Source organism: Gallus gallus, chromosome 5, assembly GCF_016699485.2.
Source record: "Gallus gallus isolate bGalGal1 chromosome 5, bGalGal1.mat.broiler.GRCg7b, whole genome shotgun sequence".
NCBI classification, from domain to species: domain Eukaryota; kingdom Metazoa; phylum Chordata; class Aves; order Galliformes; family Phasianidae; genus Gallus; species Gallus gallus.
Window position 1 is genome coordinate 28,983,956 of NC_052536.1, and position 16,908 is coordinate 29,000,863.

Genomic DNA, 16,908 nt, shown 5'->3' on the forward strand with positions numbered 1-16,908 from the left:
CATTGTGTTGAGGGACATGGTTTAATGAGAACCATTGGTGATGGGTGAATGGTTGGACTGGATGATCCTGTGGGTCTTTTCCAACCTTAGCGATTCTATGATTCTATGATTCAGAACCTCATTTTCATTATTACTATTATTAGCTGATCATGCAAATAATACCACTTAATGTACACATATTGTGTTCAGTAGCTCTCTGGTCATTGCCCCTCTGCATGTCCTTTACTTTTCCCACTTATAAAGGAGGTTAAGAGCAGATTTGGGGGCAGACATTCACCTGTACTTAGGTAACCTGCTAATTGCTGTGTCAGCAATCAACCTAGCACTAGAGAAAAGAACAACTGCTCACTGTGCTCATTAGAATTATGCTTTATTTCCCCAGCACGCAACTGGAGGACATTCTGGTAGCTATCTCAGGGTTAACTGTCTTTCTGCCCAAGCAGCTGCTGTTAAATTTTGGCTGTAGAGAGCTTTTCCTTTATCCATTAATCTCGGATCTGGCGAAGCTAGGAGGGCACCGAGGTGCGCACCTTTGTTTTTACAGCGCTAATGATAGACTTGCAAGGACAGTGTGTGTGTATTACTGGGGTTTTGCTGTAACGCTGATTCTTTTTCCTGTGCATGGTTATACTTGGACATGGCATGCTTAAACTTACACATCAAAGTGAATTACCAAAATGATCCACTTGTGAATTGCGGGTCATTATCTGTTATTAACTCATCTTGAGCAGTGTGCTGAGCAAACGGTAATTTACCGTATGTTATTACATTTCTCCTCACTGCAGTGTGTGGCAGCTGAAGTTGTGTGTGCGACAGCCCCTAACGAGAGGTAGCCTTTTCTAGTTCTTTCAAATAGGTCTTTGCCAACTTCTAATAAAGTTGATCAAGAATGCAATTTACTTTTGATAATCCTGTTTTTCCTCTTCCTGCCCCTCCCAGCACACTTAGCAGAGGAGAAGGTCTCACCTCTGCTTCTTTTCAGCACAAGCTTGCTTCCAGGAAAACTTGGAAGCACAGCAGCAACCTCCTCCGGTTCCCTGCCAGATTTCCTTCAGGATTTAATGATTCAGGTGGCTTCATTTGCTAATTTTTTGCCAAAAAAGAAAGAAAGAAAAAAAAGCCGATCTCTACTGACACCATATAATAAAGTTGAGCAAACAGGAGGGCTGGTAGAAGCTTATTTTTATTGCCTGGCTCCAGTCACATGACAGATCGGGTTACAAAATACTAATGCCCCTGCCAACTCTCAGGATCCAGCCATTCCTCTTGCTACTGTTTAATCCAACCCGTTTTCTCTCTTTTATTTATTTATTTATTTTTTTCCTGAGGGCAGAGGGCGAGGGAGAAGGAATTACGCTGGGGCAGGAGATAAAGTGGAAAGCAAGTGTATCGTGATTGGGAGTATCCCTTTAGCTCCTCCAGTGTTTGTTCAGCACTTTTCACCAGCTGAATAGCTTATTCCCTCCGAGTGCTGGCAGCCTTTGGCACAATTAAAGCAGCGTCAGCATTCCCCGTTCCATCTCTTTTTTGGAAAAGAATCGCTAAAAATATTCCATTTTCACCTTGTTTGCAAGTTGTGATGAAGGCTTCTCCCCTAATTAAATTGTGACATTCTGGCTTGAAAAATAGCTTCGCCATCAGGAAGATAAGCTCACAAAAAAAACCCACCCAACAAAAACCCCCAAAAACCTCTGTTGCATTTCTTCTGGAAACAAATTCAGCAATTCAGTGGAATTGCTGCTTTTATTAGCAGTGAGACTCAAAGGTTTGCAGACAAAAATTGCTGATAAAACAATACATTTGAAAAATGTAAACTTTATACAAGTCTCTCGAGTTCTATACCGTAACAGTAAATCCCCCATTAAGAGGAAAGGCCTTTCCATTTGTACAAAAGCCATCCCAGTACCTTGTGAACAGACAGGAGCTGTGAGCAAGCCGAATTCTGTCCCACTTGCATAGCAACGATAGCTACAGTATGTGAACATCCGTGAGTGCTTGTGTGGAGAACAGGAGATGGTAGAGTTCCTCTGCCCGTAATCTGCATTTTACAGGCACCGAGCAATGCTAAGAGGAACTGAACAATCAGAACGCTGGGTGGAAATTTCTCAGGTTGTTTTCTCTCCCCCCCCCCCGCATAACTTGGTACATCACGAGACAAGGGCCTTCCAAAAACCGTGCATTCCTAAACCTTTCTCGTGTTTTAAATGCATAAAGTCGCATGCTGGAAACACACGTTAGTCTTCAATGAATTCTGAACTGCTGTCCCCACTTTCCAGGTGTATTCCCTTTGTCTGGAACCTGCGCTCCCTCCACTTGTGGTTTCTTCTTTTTGCTCCTCTGCTCTGAAATACTCTCCTTCCTGAATTGGCAGTGTCTGTCTGCAGAGAAGCGCTTCTTCACAGTGGTTTTCCCTTCCTCCCTTCTCCCAGCATACACTGCTGTCAGAGCCTTTGGCATTACAAATTCCTGCAAAGAACTGCACAGCCCCGGATACGGTAGCTGCACTGCTACTGCTGCCTGGATAGCTGGGTTAAAATGGGAACAATTATGGCAGCTCCCAATAGCGGGTTGAGATTTTCATGCAGAATGGAGGCAAACTGTGCTCACCCCACAACACCAAATGTTTTTGTTGCATAAGAAGTATAGAGAGTAAACACGCATCTTCCCTCAGGAGAGAGGAGCTGCGGTACAGGAAAGTGAGGAGACCGCCCAGGAACTCAGTGGTGCGCTGAGGGGTCAGCACTCAGATGAGGGCTGTAGTCCCCGTGCTTCAAGACCACCCTTCTTCTGCTTTTGGCAAGCGTGAGTGGAAGTGCATTTCTTTTGCCTTCTGGTTTCTGTGGCCATGGTAGTTTCCAAGGAGGAGCACGTTGCAATTTGCTTTAGTTTTTCCATTTGTTTTCCTTTCCATTCGGGTCTCTCCTGAAAATCAAACCCCGACAACGACCTCACCAACGAGGCGCTTGTTGCGCCCGCTCCCCACCCGGGCAGTGCCGGACGCAGCGCATCCCAGCCGCGACTCCTTGCAGCGGCCGCCTCGGCTCGCTGGGGATGCGGACTGCAGGCTCCTCACTTTAGTGCTTAGAAGACTTCTATGCTATGAGGTAGAGCCAGGTGAATTTGTGTATCTGAAGCCTTCCCTTCTCAGGTGTTGCAAGTGGAAAAACACGACGAGGCAAAAGCACATTCACGGTGAGGGAACGGCGGCGCCGGACGCGCGCACTCGCTCGGCCGCCATGAGAACGGAGACACCGAACGGGCGGCAGCGGCGGTGCCGCGCGCCGTGACGGGCTGCTGCGCAAGGCGGGCTGTGCGCGATCACAGCGCCCTCTGCTGCCTCGCGGTTGGTCTGCAAGAAGACAGCGAGTGACCGCCAACACCAGAGCGGACGTTTTGGGGACGGGACTCTGGTTCCGCATTGCTCGTTTGTTATCTATTTAATGCACTGCGTAACAACCCCCCGGGGCCGACCACGCGAGGAGGCACGCCGGCCCTCCCCGCGGCACTGCCGGCTCCGGGGATCGGCGCCCGCTGCCGGGGCGAGCAGCCGCCCGCGCATCTCCTTTCTATCTGTCTGCAGGGAATGCCCTCCACATCTGCGTCCGTGGGGGGGACAACAAACCGCCTTTCTACGGGAAGAGCACGGCGAGGCCCGACACCACGCGCTGCCGGGGGCTGCTGCCCGCCGTTGTCCCAACCCGCACCTTTCCCCCCAGGGCCGGCCGTTAGCACGGCCCGCCCCGGCAGCGCCACGCGAGGAGGCCGAGACGCGGGCAGCCCGAGCCCCGCCCGTCGCACCGCCGCGTGGGCCGTGCCGGGGCGTGGCGGCGGCAGCGCGGGGCTGACGTGGCGCTCCCCTCGGCGGGGCGGGGCCTCGCGGGGCGGTCGTCGCCGGCCCCGCCCCACCTGCGCGAGACGCCGGGCCCGCTCTGTCGCTCCTGAGGCGGGAGGGCGGGGTGGTGCGCGCGCGGCTCCGCCTCGCGCCGCGCATGCGCTCCTGCGCGCGTGCGTGAGCGAACGAGCGCGGCGCTTCCGGCCCGGCTGCGCGGCGTGGAGCGGAGCGGGGCGATGGTGCTGCTGGAGAGCGAGCAGGTGGGGCCGCGCGGCGTGCGGCACGGCCGGGGCTTCGGGGCCCGGCACTCGCGACTTCGGTCGGTCGTCGGCCGCGTGAGGTGTCCTCGTGCCGGCCGTGGCGGGAGGAGGCCGGGTGAGACCCCGGGGTGCGCCAGGCCCGGCCCCCGCCTCGGGGCTGCGTGTGTGGCGCCGGGCGAGCGGGCCGGCGGCGGGATGCCACGGGTCCGGGTGGGCGCGGCCGCAGCCAGGCGGTGTGCTGTGCTTGTGTTGCAGTTCCTGACAGAGCTGACGAGACTCTTCCAGAAGTGCCGGACTTCGGGGAGCGTTTTCATAACGCTGAAGAAATGTAAGTATTAAGCGTGGCGGCGGCGCGAAGAGGTGTTCTTTTATATCAGCGCTCGTGTCGCTGGTGCGTGCTTTAGAAGATCCGGGTGTCCGTCAGAGCGTCTGGCGAGAGCGGCGCGTCGCCCTGGGACGGTGCTGTTACCTGCGGCTGTATTTCGAGCTGCAGGCAACGTGGGGGCTTTCTGGTTGTTAAACGCTAATTGGAAGCTCTTAGGTTTCTGAAAACGGAGAATTAAAACGTTCTTAACGTTTCTTGGGTTGCTCAATAGTTATTGGTGAGCTCCAATTGGATGTGACAGGAAAATGCCGTGCTGTGAGAAAAATCAGTGGTTGGAGTGACCTCCTCAGGGCTGCGGTGGGTCCTCCAGTGCCGGAGACCTTGGAGTTCGGCGGGACGAGGTGTGGGCGGCTCGACTGGGCCCTGCTCCCACCGTGAAGGGGTGGGCCGGCTGTGCTCTGAGCTTCCTCCCCGGCTGGGAAGGTTCCGCAGTAGGTGCCCAGGGCCGTAGTTTGAATCACGTCCGAAGCATGGTGTGCTGAAACAAACAGTTCGTACAGCATGTCTGTGTGAGAGTTTAGGTATTTTTCTTGGCTTACTTTTCAGACAGAGCCAGTTTATGTGACAGAACCTTCTGCAGTTGCAGAGGGAGGGATCTGAACGATTTTGATTCATTTCAGGCTGCCCTAAATTCCAAGGTGTTTTACTGATCTCGTTGGCAATTTTTAGCATCTCAGGTCAGGAGGCATCCCGTGATTTTAGTGAAATATGAATAAACGTTCTCTATCTTCCAATACAGATGATGGTCGAACAAAGCCAGTTCCACGCAAAGGCCATGTAGAAAGTTTTGAGCCAGCAGACAATAAGTGTCTTCTAAGAGCAACTGATGGAAAGAAGAAAATCAGCACAGTGGTGAGTGACAGCTCTGTTAGAATGATCAGCAGCCCTACTTGGCTTTTATGCAACACTCCCATATTTAAGTGAAGCTGCCTTATGCGGATTTCAAGAGAACTGCCGCCTTTGTTCTACACAGAAGTAGCTGAAGGCACAGCTGACATTGGGATGCCAAAATGTTACACTTATGCTTATTTTTACGGATAGGACAATTGTTTAGTTGTACTTTCTATACTAGATTTTGCTTCAAAGTGTTATTGCTGGGCAAGCAGGAAGGGACTGCCTGTTTTCCACAACCTTGGGTGTTGAGGGAGGGAGAGGGGAAACTGCTTCTAGGGAGGTAAGGATGGTGTGGGCAGAAGGCCCCAGGGCAGTGATGGAACCTGCAGGACGAGGACAAATGCCATGACTCCAGGGAGAAAGGTCCTACAGTCAACCTCAGGTGACGGAGGCAGCTTCTTATAGAGCTTGATGGAATTAGTGAAGGTAGACCTGGCGTTACTGAAGCAACCGGGCAACAGTAGAATGTTCTCTGACTGAAATAATAGGAAAAGGATTTTTGTATCTTGTCAAGAATATGTGGTATGGGGCAGACACTTGAAGCCTTAATCTCAGTTAGCATGCCTAGTTGTTTTTTTTTTGTTGTTGTTGTTTGTTTTTTGTTTAAATTACCCCCTCCCCCCCCATTTGCAGAACTTCTTGTATTTCAGGGAATGTTAACTTTTGAAGTTGGGAACCTTATGTGTTTATTTTGAATAAGAGATTGGGAAAGGCTTTAGCTGATTTTAGATTTCCTCTGTGATGTAATCCAAGGAAAAACATTACTTTCAGAAATAGTTGAGAGAATCTGGGCTATAGCATTTCATTCCAGGATTTGTGTTCCAACATACAGTTAAGGTATGGCCTCACAGTGAATAGTGAAAGCAAATATTCTTTATTAGAATATTTCTTCACCTCCTTCCCATTTGAAAACACATGGATTTGGGAAGGAGAGCCTTCAGGGGATTGCCTTAATCTAATTAGGAGTGTTTTCAGTTTTCGAAGTCAGTGAAGCATTATGACATGGCAGTACAGCCTATGTATATATGTACGTATACGTGACAATTGTCATGAGTTGATCCAGCTGTTGCTAAAGAAATAGCTACTGGTGTGTGAATGTGCACTGATAGTTTGTAATAGAAGTCAGTGTTCTCTTGGTTAACCTCTGGTATTACTTTTGTAGGTGAGCTCAAAGGAAGTAAATAAATTCCAGATGGTAAGTTTTGTAAGCTTTTTATTTTCCCTTTTTATAGGTATGGGGGAGTAGTCAGTATTAGAAATGGAGAGCTGGGACCAGGTTGGTTCAGCACTGAACTGACATTCAGGTTAATCTCGGACTGCACACATACAGCCATGTACAACAATCCAGTTGTGTTTTATCTAACTGTCTATGTTGGTTTAGAAACAATAGTTTCCCACGGTAGTAGAGGAAGGCTGTCTGTAACTGAGAAAATGAAGATACATGTCCATAACAATATGTAAACTAGGGTATACTTTAAGCATCTGTTCTTTTAATGGTTCTGATTGTTGTTTCAGGCATATTCTAATTTGCTGAGAGCTAACATGGATGGCTTGAAGAAAAAGGACAAGAAAAGCAAAAACAAGAAGAGTAAAGCAACACAGTGATGGACAGTGCCCTACCATCACTGTAATAGACTTGACCCTTGCTCAAAGCAAAGTCCATTTCTTTTTGAGTTACCACTTGTCTTTGGCTTTTCTTTTCCAGCAGGATACTGGGATGTGATCAGTACTTTTGTTTAAATTGAAGGCAGAAGGTGCTTTCTGTGGATTGTTGTATGGCAGGAGTATTTACAAGATTTTACCAAAATAGCTTTACACTCGTCTGCCAACTAGTTTTGTACTTATACTGCTGTATGTTTTGTATTATACAAGTGGGCAGTGTAAAACCCGTCTGGGGAATAACACAGGGTGAAGAGTAATGTGCGGCACCATGAGCAAAGTGAGGCTGGAAACAGGAGTCTTGGTGACACGTGCCCGGTTTTATAGATAAGCTGCAGTAGTACCAGGGAAAGTGGGTGCCAACGTATTACCAGGAACAGCAGCTTTCCCGTTCGTCTTATTTTGAGGGACTTGTTTACATGATGCAGTGCAGGTGTCTGTAAGGCAACCAGAACATGTTGAGCTCGCACAGAGCTTAGCAGCTGTGCCTTTACTCCATGCTGACCCAGCTGTGCTGAGCCTGGCTTGGGGTGGGGAGGGCAGGATGCTGCATCATGGTTCCTTCAGACATAGCTTCAGAATGCTTGTGTCACCTGAGTGTTTGTTTGTTAAGGCTTCATCCTTCAACGTATTCAGGGATCTGGATTTCCCCATTTTCACATCGTAAAGTAACTCCTTCATGTGAGCACATGTAAAAGATGAATACTTACTTGTTCCTATTAAACACAATGAGAAATGGATTTAATTGTAATGACTGATGTGACTTGTCTGGTGAATGGCTAGGAATGATCCCCTTATCTGTAACTTTAGGACCAGTACTGCCAGAGTTACTTTCTGTATGTTTCCATTGTAACCTCACAGTTCTTGGAGGTTTTTGGGCTGGTTTGTCATTGAAGTTACCTCTTTACATGTTGTAATTTCACCCTCCTTGTCACTACAAGAAAATGTCAGAAGTAGGTAGGTATTTCTTAATGCACTGAGACTGCAATGCTGAGGACAGTTGTTAGAGAGATGCAGGAACAAGCTGCTTAAACAGAAGGAGGTTAAATACCAGTATATGTCCAGAAATAGATTGCTTTTTTGCATATTCACTCTGGTACATCGAGATTGGTGTGACATATAATGCATTATATACAGCAACTAAGGTTGCTGTTACTCATCTTTACATTTATTTAGCTTATTTTTCCTGATGTGTTGGTATTACAGCTTAAATACATACACTAGTAATTCTAAAAAGCACTGACTGGGAAGCTGTATCTTCAAGAAAGAAATTAAGATTCTTTTAATCATTGTGTCTTCAGAGGCTTTCTTCACCTGGGTTCTAAGCTGAAGTTTGCTAGTTCAAAACTTCTGTTATGCTTCTAAGCATGTCAGGTTTCTCTGAAGTCTTATTTTCAGGACCTTAAGGTTTAAAATAAGATTTTCTGTATAGGGTTCAATTATCATAGCAGCTGTTTGTTTTGAATGGGAAAGTGTGGGGGCAGGATGGACGTAGGCAGCCAGGCTTGCACAATTCAGCTGATATCTTCTACTATTGTATAGAGAGATTTAAGATGAATTAAAAAAAAAGACAAAACTTTGTAATACATATTTCAAAAAGGCTCAGTAGCCAAACCTTTTATTACCCAAAAGTTCTTCAAAACTCATTTACAGTGGAAGATCATACATATTCTCTAATCCTTGAACTGAGATTCTCATTTCAGTACTGTTGCAGATGGACATAAATGACATTCTAAACTGTATTTAAGTAAATCATTTTACACTTACATAGCTGCTAATTTCCATTGTAAGGGGGCAAGAATTACACAGTAATACATATCTCTGGCTGTAGTCAGGCTGCTTCTTAAATACCTATAAAACACTTCCATTTTTTTGGAACAGATTTACAGCTTATATTACAAATGAAATTCCTTTGTGGAAAACACTACTGTCTGTTAGTAAGAGCATCCCATAAAAGATGCTTTATGCACTAAAACAAAACCTTGCATTCATCTCGGTAACTGTACAGGATGAGCACGGGAACCCTGCAAAGGAAAAAAAAAATAGTTGTTTTAGAATTTGTCAGATTCCAGTTGTATTCTCTCAGAACAGGAGGAACTCAAATTTGCAAAGCCCCACCCACAAGGAAGGAGGGTCACGATACAGTAGTAGAAGCACACTTGAATGTATTTGTATTTACTATTCAGTTGTTTGAGGAAAGCAAAATAAATAAATGAGTGCAGTTCAGAATTTCCTGAAAAGGTTTATGAAATGTAGAACTTAGATTACCAGAAGTGAGGATGAGATGATGTTAACCCTCAATTTTGTTTCATGTTAGCCAAAAATAGCACTCAAAAAACAGGCATACTTCCTGAATATTTCTTTGTTGTACTCAAGGAGAGGGAAAGGGGAGAACAAATGAAGAGCAGCTTAGTAGATGAAGCTGAAATGCAGAAATCAATGGATATTTTATGTACCTATAAGAACCTAGATTTACCTCTTTTCCATTTTGATACTGTAAATTTCATCACAAATTGCTTGCAAATATGAACATCTTTGTTTTGGCCATCGTGACATCAGTTGTCTCACAGTAGCATCAAAGGCATGTCTGGCTCCATCAAACTAAGGAGAAAATGACAAGGAATTGTAGTATTCCGTAGTGAAGGAAGTACTTCTCTTGGTAGGGTTCAGTCTTCTGAAAAGCATCATGTCAATTCTCTTCAATCAAACAGGGCATTAAAAGCATTTAAATGCAATTCATGCAAACACGTGCAGCTTGCCTTTATTATTTATGAGAAGGTGTTAAGAAGAGGCTTTTCAGTGATCGCTTTCTTCAAACAGTTCAGCAATCAAAGAGGCTCTATCCTCTTAGCAGTGCTGGATGGAATATGAGAGCTTTAGCATAAGTGCAGTGAAAATTGAATGATAGAAGCTGATCATGTGCCTGTTCTCTTTTTTGAACAGAGAGATGATAAACTATGTCCACGTTTTGGAAGACTGGATGAAATAGGTATTTTTGAAATGTTCTTATGTTCCACAGAAGTCTGACTGCTTCAGAGCAGGGCAGCGTTATGGAAGGTGTTAAAAGGAGTACGAGATGTACATCCATTTACAGGCAGGGTGTCATTCGTATTTTTGGGGGAAGATGGAGAGGTCTCCAACTGTATTAAGAACTGACTTCAAAGCCACTGCTCTCAGTGAAGAGAAAGAGCTTTGTCTACAGCATTTTTTTTTCCTAATCAAGTAGCTTCTGAATTGTTAAAGGAGCCGATATAATACTTGTACATCTTCTGTTTTTCTTGGCTTCACTAAGAAGAGATGCTTTGGCTACTGTACTCATATCAATTGCCTCTGTGTTTTGGGTCCTCCTTCATTAACAGTTTCAAGAAAGAAACATCTTTGCTGAAACTGCAATTTAAAACTTACTTGTTTTGGAAAATGCACAGTAAGTTTGGATTTCAGATAACTTCTGGGAAAAATCCAGAGCTTTGGATTAGGATCTCCTAGTGGGGTTTTGTGGAACCTGGGCGTTTCCCAAAAAGGTTTTTCTAGCCTCAGTTAAGCTCTCTGGGTAGAAAATTGCTTTCGAGTCTCAAAGCCTAATTCAAACTCCTCAAAAGAGAAATATTACAACAGGTAAACTGTACGTTCATCTTTGTTAAGAACAAAATTTATAACCTATACTTCCATTAGAGTTTCAACTACAATACTTAATTGCGTACCTCTAATAATAAGAAGTGTATCAGAGTTTCTTTTGGCAGATCTACCTGCAGAAATATAAAGAAATCAAATATTTAACATTTCTATCATCAGTTTGCCAACTGGAGATTAGCTGTACTATGGGGAGTCACTTTTTCAATTCCAAAGAAGCCCTCATGCTGACAGTGCTAGGAATATATGAAGGCTTTAAGCATTTTAAGCGAACTGTTCATGACAGATTCCATTATGGAATGTTCCAAATAGGCACAGGCAAATAGGAAGTACATTTCTTGAAATGCATACACTTAAGTCTGAAAGCCATATACAACAGCTGGATTGGTTTAACTGTAAGAACAAATCTAGCAGGAAAAAGTTATTAAATTACCACAACAGGATAAGTACAGCTTAAGACTTTACAACTAAGTACTTGTTCCATTTTGGTGCGTACAGTTGTCCAATACATACAATCTGAGATAATTCTCAAGCATTAAAGATGCACAATATGGCCAAGAGTTTCTTCGGTTAATTTGCTGTCTCTAACGTGAGGCTGGTAGTAGCAATTTGTTCCAGACTGCATCATCCAATTCAATTACAGATTTGAAATTAATTCAAGCTTTTGCCCAAATACTTACTGCCAAAATCTCAATTTCGCTTGTTTTCTGTTGCAAGCCTGAAACGAATGTCTGCAGTCTTGTTTGCACCTGCCAACAAAAGATGGCCAAAAGTAATATACTGCTTTTGTGACCCAGGTTGGGAACATTTGTTTTCTGTTTGATAGATGATGAGAAAAGAAGAGGCTGCTTCTAGCACAAAATGCAGAACTACGCATTTAAAATTAATTCACCGTCAATATAATTTTCAGTAACACCCACAACAAACCTTGATAAGTAGACAAGAAGGAGACTGGGGCTGAACAATCTTGCTGTAATGATAAAGATTCGGTAATAGTGGTATTGCACTAAAGCAGGCTGGGCGGCACATTAGGTTGTGAAGCCTGGTATATGCAGCTACAAACTGCCTTTCTGGCCATTAGGTGAGAACCTACGACTGGAAGCCACAAAGTATGGCTCATTCTTAATGCTTATATACATCAAGTATTTGTATATATAAAGCAAGCTCCAATAGTCTTTTGCAAAGGTAGCATTTTATAGAAATAGTTGCATTAATCTTGTCGTCCGTGCTCTAGGATCTGGAAGCCACTAACCCTAAATAAGCAAACTGATGATTGTCTCTGTATCATCACATCGTGCAATCTTTCTGCATTACAATAATACTGTGTTTTAGAGGCTCGATTCTTACTACTCATTGGGCGTGCGGGTACCTGAATTTCTTGGCGACGTCGGGCACTGGCAGATAACCTCTCAGGAGCTATAACGCTGACATTAGGCACTACGAGAGTTCCGTGTGACTCAAATGCACCTAAAATGCAAATGTAGAGTTCTACTTTATATTCTCTCATAATAGAAAAAAAAGTAGCAAGAAACAGAAAACTCACAAATATTAGTAAGCTTAACATGTAGCGTAGGATTCAAAAAGCTGCTAAAAAGTACAGTAAGTCAAGTAGATTAGAGATGAAATATACATGTAAGTTCTCAAAATGCATGCCTACGACTAAGAAAGGCTGGCTGGTGTGAAGAAAAATTTGATATTTTATGTCAGAGTTCCCTGAAAAGACTAAAAAGTTCCAAATGACTTAGAGAAGTTAGAAAAGAACTTGGTATGCGTCGTATCAAACAAGGAAAGCTGTTACAAGATGGAAGAAACTATTTAATGCACAGACGCAGGAGAAAGTTTGCTTTAGATCACTTTGAAAGGTGTTTGAGAGTAGGGGGAAGTGCTTCTGAGCAGATGCACTGCTGGAAAATATGTCCCTGTGCTGACCGTGGCAGTACTTTTAGAATGTATGATCCAGCAGGATTTTCTAACAGAATGAGACAGAAAGAGAAATCATTTTCAGTGGGTAATCAACTGGAGGCTAAATACCTGAAGTATTAGCGAATGATCCCTTTTGGTTTGGTACTGAGAGGTTATCTGAGGTTTCTCTGAAAGTTAACAAGGACAGTTAAGGAAACAAATTAACAAAAACAAAGGCACGCTCCCATAACACAGGGTTTCAGACTGTGGTACATACATGCTTATTTCATTCCAACAGATAAATTTGTGTTCTGTTCTGGAACAGACAGGAACTCATACAAGATTACATTAGCAAATCTGATGTAGCAGGTCCAGCAAACGATAAACGATTGTACTGCTATTGTATTGGACTATTGCTGGACAACAGCACAGCAACCTCTGTGTTTCCTTTAGCTACAAACAACTGTGCTTCTCATGATTCAAGAGTGATTTAGATCCTAATGCTAGAGTATATTAAGAAAATATTGTCTCCAAATCATTAACTTAACCAACTTGCAGATTTCTGAGAGTTGATACTGATGATACCGGAATACCAAAGCAGTATTTACACTTGAGATCTTACAAATCAAAATAAGCTTTTGATTATTTGGATCCGTTTACTTTGGCAGTATTATTATGATCATAATTGTTGCATTTTTATTATTACCAAATATGATCTTTTCTCTGTATTCTGCTGTCAGGATTTAAAGGTAGTCTTTAGAAAGTATGCTTTTCTTTCACAGCTTCTGATAATAGATCCTACAGATCTGCCACAAAACACATGAGGAATGAGGTTAGTTGCATAGCTAAATGCCACAACTGGCAGAGGCCACATAAAGGTAGAATGAGGAGAGGTACGTAGCAGATATCATCCGCCTGCGCACAATGTTTTTGAGGTAAGCATTTCATAGCTTAAAGATTTCCTTTACTGTTAATTCAGAAATATTATGGATATCCAATCTGTTGGCTTAATCATATAAACTAGAATTCAGACACTGTTCCTGCTGCCATTTACCATATGTACATACATGTGTACACATATGTAATACAGATGGATAAATGTGTGTTTAAGTATATATTTTGTAAGGTCTATGTGTAACAGCTCTACTACTTACGCACAGCAGTGTGACTGTTGCCTTTCCTCTGATTTCTGCGTTGCTGTTTGTCACAACAAACAGTGATTTCAGCAAAGACATACAGTCCTGCTACATACCCTGAGTCTTTGCTAGGCGTTACTTTCACCTGTGCCAGTCAAGGTGCACAGTTGTGCTGGAATCACACATTCATTTTTACCCTATTAGCGCTGCCACAAAATGAGGGGGAGCGGCTGCTTACCTTCTTTGATTACACAGTGCATGAATGTAAATCACTTCTAGTCAGTAATGGGAACTTGCAGGCAGTCCTGCCATACAAACGATACTGGTGTTCTAGTTGCATATGAGCTGGATGGATACATACATAGTCTTTTAATTTGTGAAGCACTGTGTTTCAACATAACAGCTTCTAGGGAAATCAGTCACTTAATAAAATTCTGCAGCTAAGCCTTTTGCTTTCTTTCCCCCTCAAAAAGAAATCAGTAAAGCTCTTCATTAAGTACAATCAAGGTTTAACTGAATATATAATTATTTCATTAAGAAAGCCATATTTATGTCTACTTTGCAAAGATTTTTTTTTTTACTTACCTACTACATCTTTCATCACAGATTTTAGCTTTCAGTTTCTGGGCCAGGTGATCTACTAAGTCAGATTCAAAAATCCTTTTCTCCGTCTGTCTGTCTTTCTCAAAGGATTTCACCTATGATGTATTTCAGTGATTCTTAATGTTGTTTCTTAAAACAGCATATGAATAAATGTCTCAAGACCAAACTGGGTTATGCACCTATTAAAGGTGAAGCAGTCAGATGGAAGAAGCTGTCATCATAAGTAATCAATCACTGTCAGTTAAATCTTTGATTTCTATATATTTTCAACCAACTAATTTACTCCACATTCCCAAAGCTTAAACTACCTCATCTACTTTTATCTCATATGTGATGAATAACACTGAACCAAATGGTTCAGAGCTGCAAATACCATATTAATAAGAGCGTATTAGGTTTTGGGCTTTTTTATTTTAAACATTCTAGTACTTAGCAACCAAAGCTACATTTATTTGAATTCCATCTACTGAAATATTTTATAGAAAAATGTGATGTTCATGATCCTAAGAAATAAAAAATATAGAACAGATTTATTGACGTGAAACACCACTGAATGTCCTCCGATACCACACTTACCTTTACGTGACTTCCTTCTTTGTCTGATACAAGAGCTACATATGTAATCCCAGAACATCTGCAATATTCCTGCAGTTCTTCCTGGGACTGAAATAGGAAAAGGGAAAGAGGAATGGGATAGAAATTTAACAGATTATGAAATGATCACTTAAATAGTCAGTCTCCCATCTTCAGTTACAATAACTTTCTATGCAGCAGTTACAGTCAATATAAAAACTTCTGAGTGAGGAGAGCCTTACTAACCAGTCCAGGAGGTGAAACTTAATTTTGTGTGAATATATTCACCTAACATTCCTTAAGAATCAAAATCTAAGTCTATACTCTAGGCACTCTGCCTAAGCCCTGCAGTCTCAGTTCCCTCACAGAATGGCTGGCTGGATCCACTTCGTGGGCAAGGTATGCTCAGCAGCACAACACCTCTCCCAGCTATCAAGCCCTTTTAGCAAGGCAGTTTTGGGGTAAATGACTGCTTCCTCTTTGCCATCTGTCCTTCAAAAGGAATCATTAATAACAGAAGATAAGTGAAATGCAGTTCAGTCTCCTTTCAGCATAGGTAAAGATGCAAGGACAGTCTGCAAAGTACAGCTGCCTTCACTGTAGACTATAAACGCCTGTCATGCATTTCAACAGATTTAAAAAATACCTGGAACCAACCAAGTTCTATTGGGAGATCCATTCTGTTAGGGTGGCATCTTCAGGTCACCTCCTTCATTGCCTTCACTGGTACAAAATATGCTTAAATGAGGCCAGTTAGCTCTCACTTAATTTATTCTGTGACTTTCCCCCTTGATTTCAATACGCCTTGGACTCTGCACTCAGTTTATAATCAGGGAAGGTCACTTCATTCCACTGTGCTCTGAGGAGCTCTCCTACACATTTTTAAACACTCTGGAAGCTGAAGAGCATTGCAAGGACAGTGAGACTCTACCCAAATAGCAACCTGCATTCTCAGGTTTCTGAATTTGTCATTCAATTACTACTAATTTAAAACAAATGAAAAAGGATGATCTCAGCCTGTGCTAATCTTAGAGAACAGCAACATAATTAATACACGTAGATAGAAAATTCTACCTGGGACCAGTCATACATTATTTCAGCTGGAATTCCTGCTGTCCAGAGTTTCTGAACAATATTGATAGCTCTCCCCATTGACATCTGACCAACACTTACAACCAGCAAGTCACATGAGCTGACAGAAATCTGGAGGAAAGGCAAGAACAATATTAGGCACTAGACCACCATTTCCACTTGATTAATGCAGTTAAAAGTAACTAGGAAGGATACATTTTTCAAAACCCAACAACCTGCAAAAGGTGTTAGATCACCTCTTTCTACAGCCACCGAAGCACATTTGGCAGGTGCTGAAGCTTACTCTTTGACAAAAAGCAGCTGCAGAGCCTCAGCCTGCAAAGCCTCCTAGCCTATTCTGTTCTTCCTTTCCCAATAGACTTAGCAATGTTAATTTATTCTTACAAAAAAAAGTTAATGAAATAACATATTCCACAACCAAATGAAATTGTGTGACATACAAAGTCCATTTTCTTACAGTACCTTCCTGGAAGAGGCAAAATAAAAGTAGCTGAATATCTACAGTTGTATTCTTTCATCTGAAACAATGCTTAGGCTGAGGAAAGTGTCCTATTACATTAAAAAGTTATAAAACTGAAGATTCCCTGTTCCCTTGCTGTATTAAATAATGCTAAGTGTAGAGACAGAAGAAAACAAGTCATCTTGATGTTTGCTGTTTCAGTATGGTATTTTGGAACACGTCTGCATCTCTTATTTTTTGTCCACCTGTGGACAAAAACCAACCTGTGTGGTTACAGGTAAGTTATTGTCAGAAGTAAGCAAACAAACGTCCCCATCTCCCCATTACCAAACTTACCGTATCCTCCATACTGGAAACAGCAGCAGTTATTTTATCTATAGCTATGCTGACTCCAACAGCTGAAGGCACCGGTCCTACTGTCTGCGGTCCTCTAAATTGTGGGATCTCAAGACAAAAAAAAAAAGACAAAACTAAAGAACCAA

The 16,908-nt window shown here is 43.0% G+C and overlaps 2 protein-coding genes across 2 annotated transcripts in view; one reads left to right on the top strand and one right to left on the bottom strand.

Moving 5' to 3' along the window:
- Window positions 1-4,011: 4,011 nt before the first annotated feature.
- SRP14 (signal recognition particle 14) lies at window positions 4,012-7,781 on the top strand. The gene is made up of 5 exons (NM_001006478.3): window positions 4,012-4,092; window positions 4,348-4,420; window positions 5,217-5,329; window positions 6,534-6,566; window positions 6,887-7,781. Exons 1-5 carry the CDS (start codon window positions 4,069-4,071, stop codon window positions 6,974-6,976), a joined length of 333 nt encoding a protein of 110 aa, NP_001006478.1. The 5' UTR covers window positions 4,012-4,068; the 3' UTR covers window positions 6,977-7,781.
- An 839-nt stretch (window positions 7,782-8,620) lies between these two features.
- The window catches only part of EIF2AK4 (eukaryotic translation initiation factor 2 alpha kinase 4), a 33,571-nt gene continuing 25,283 nt past the window's right edge, over window positions 8,621-16,908 (bottom strand). Inside the window, 10 exon segments of the mRNA XM_004941720.5 lie at window positions 8,621-9,054; window positions 9,507-9,631; window positions 10,732-10,776; window positions 11,341-11,409; window positions 12,030-12,127; window positions 12,692-12,750; window positions 14,284-14,396; window positions 14,878-14,964; window positions 15,949-16,077; window positions 16,763-16,870. Coding sequence (XP_004941777.1) covers window positions 9,000-9,054; window positions 9,507-9,631; window positions 10,732-10,776; window positions 11,341-11,409; window positions 12,030-12,127; window positions 12,692-12,750; window positions 14,284-14,396; window positions 14,878-14,964; window positions 15,949-16,077; window positions 16,763-16,870 — 888 coding nt within the window. The 3' untranslated portion in view covers window positions 8,621-8,999.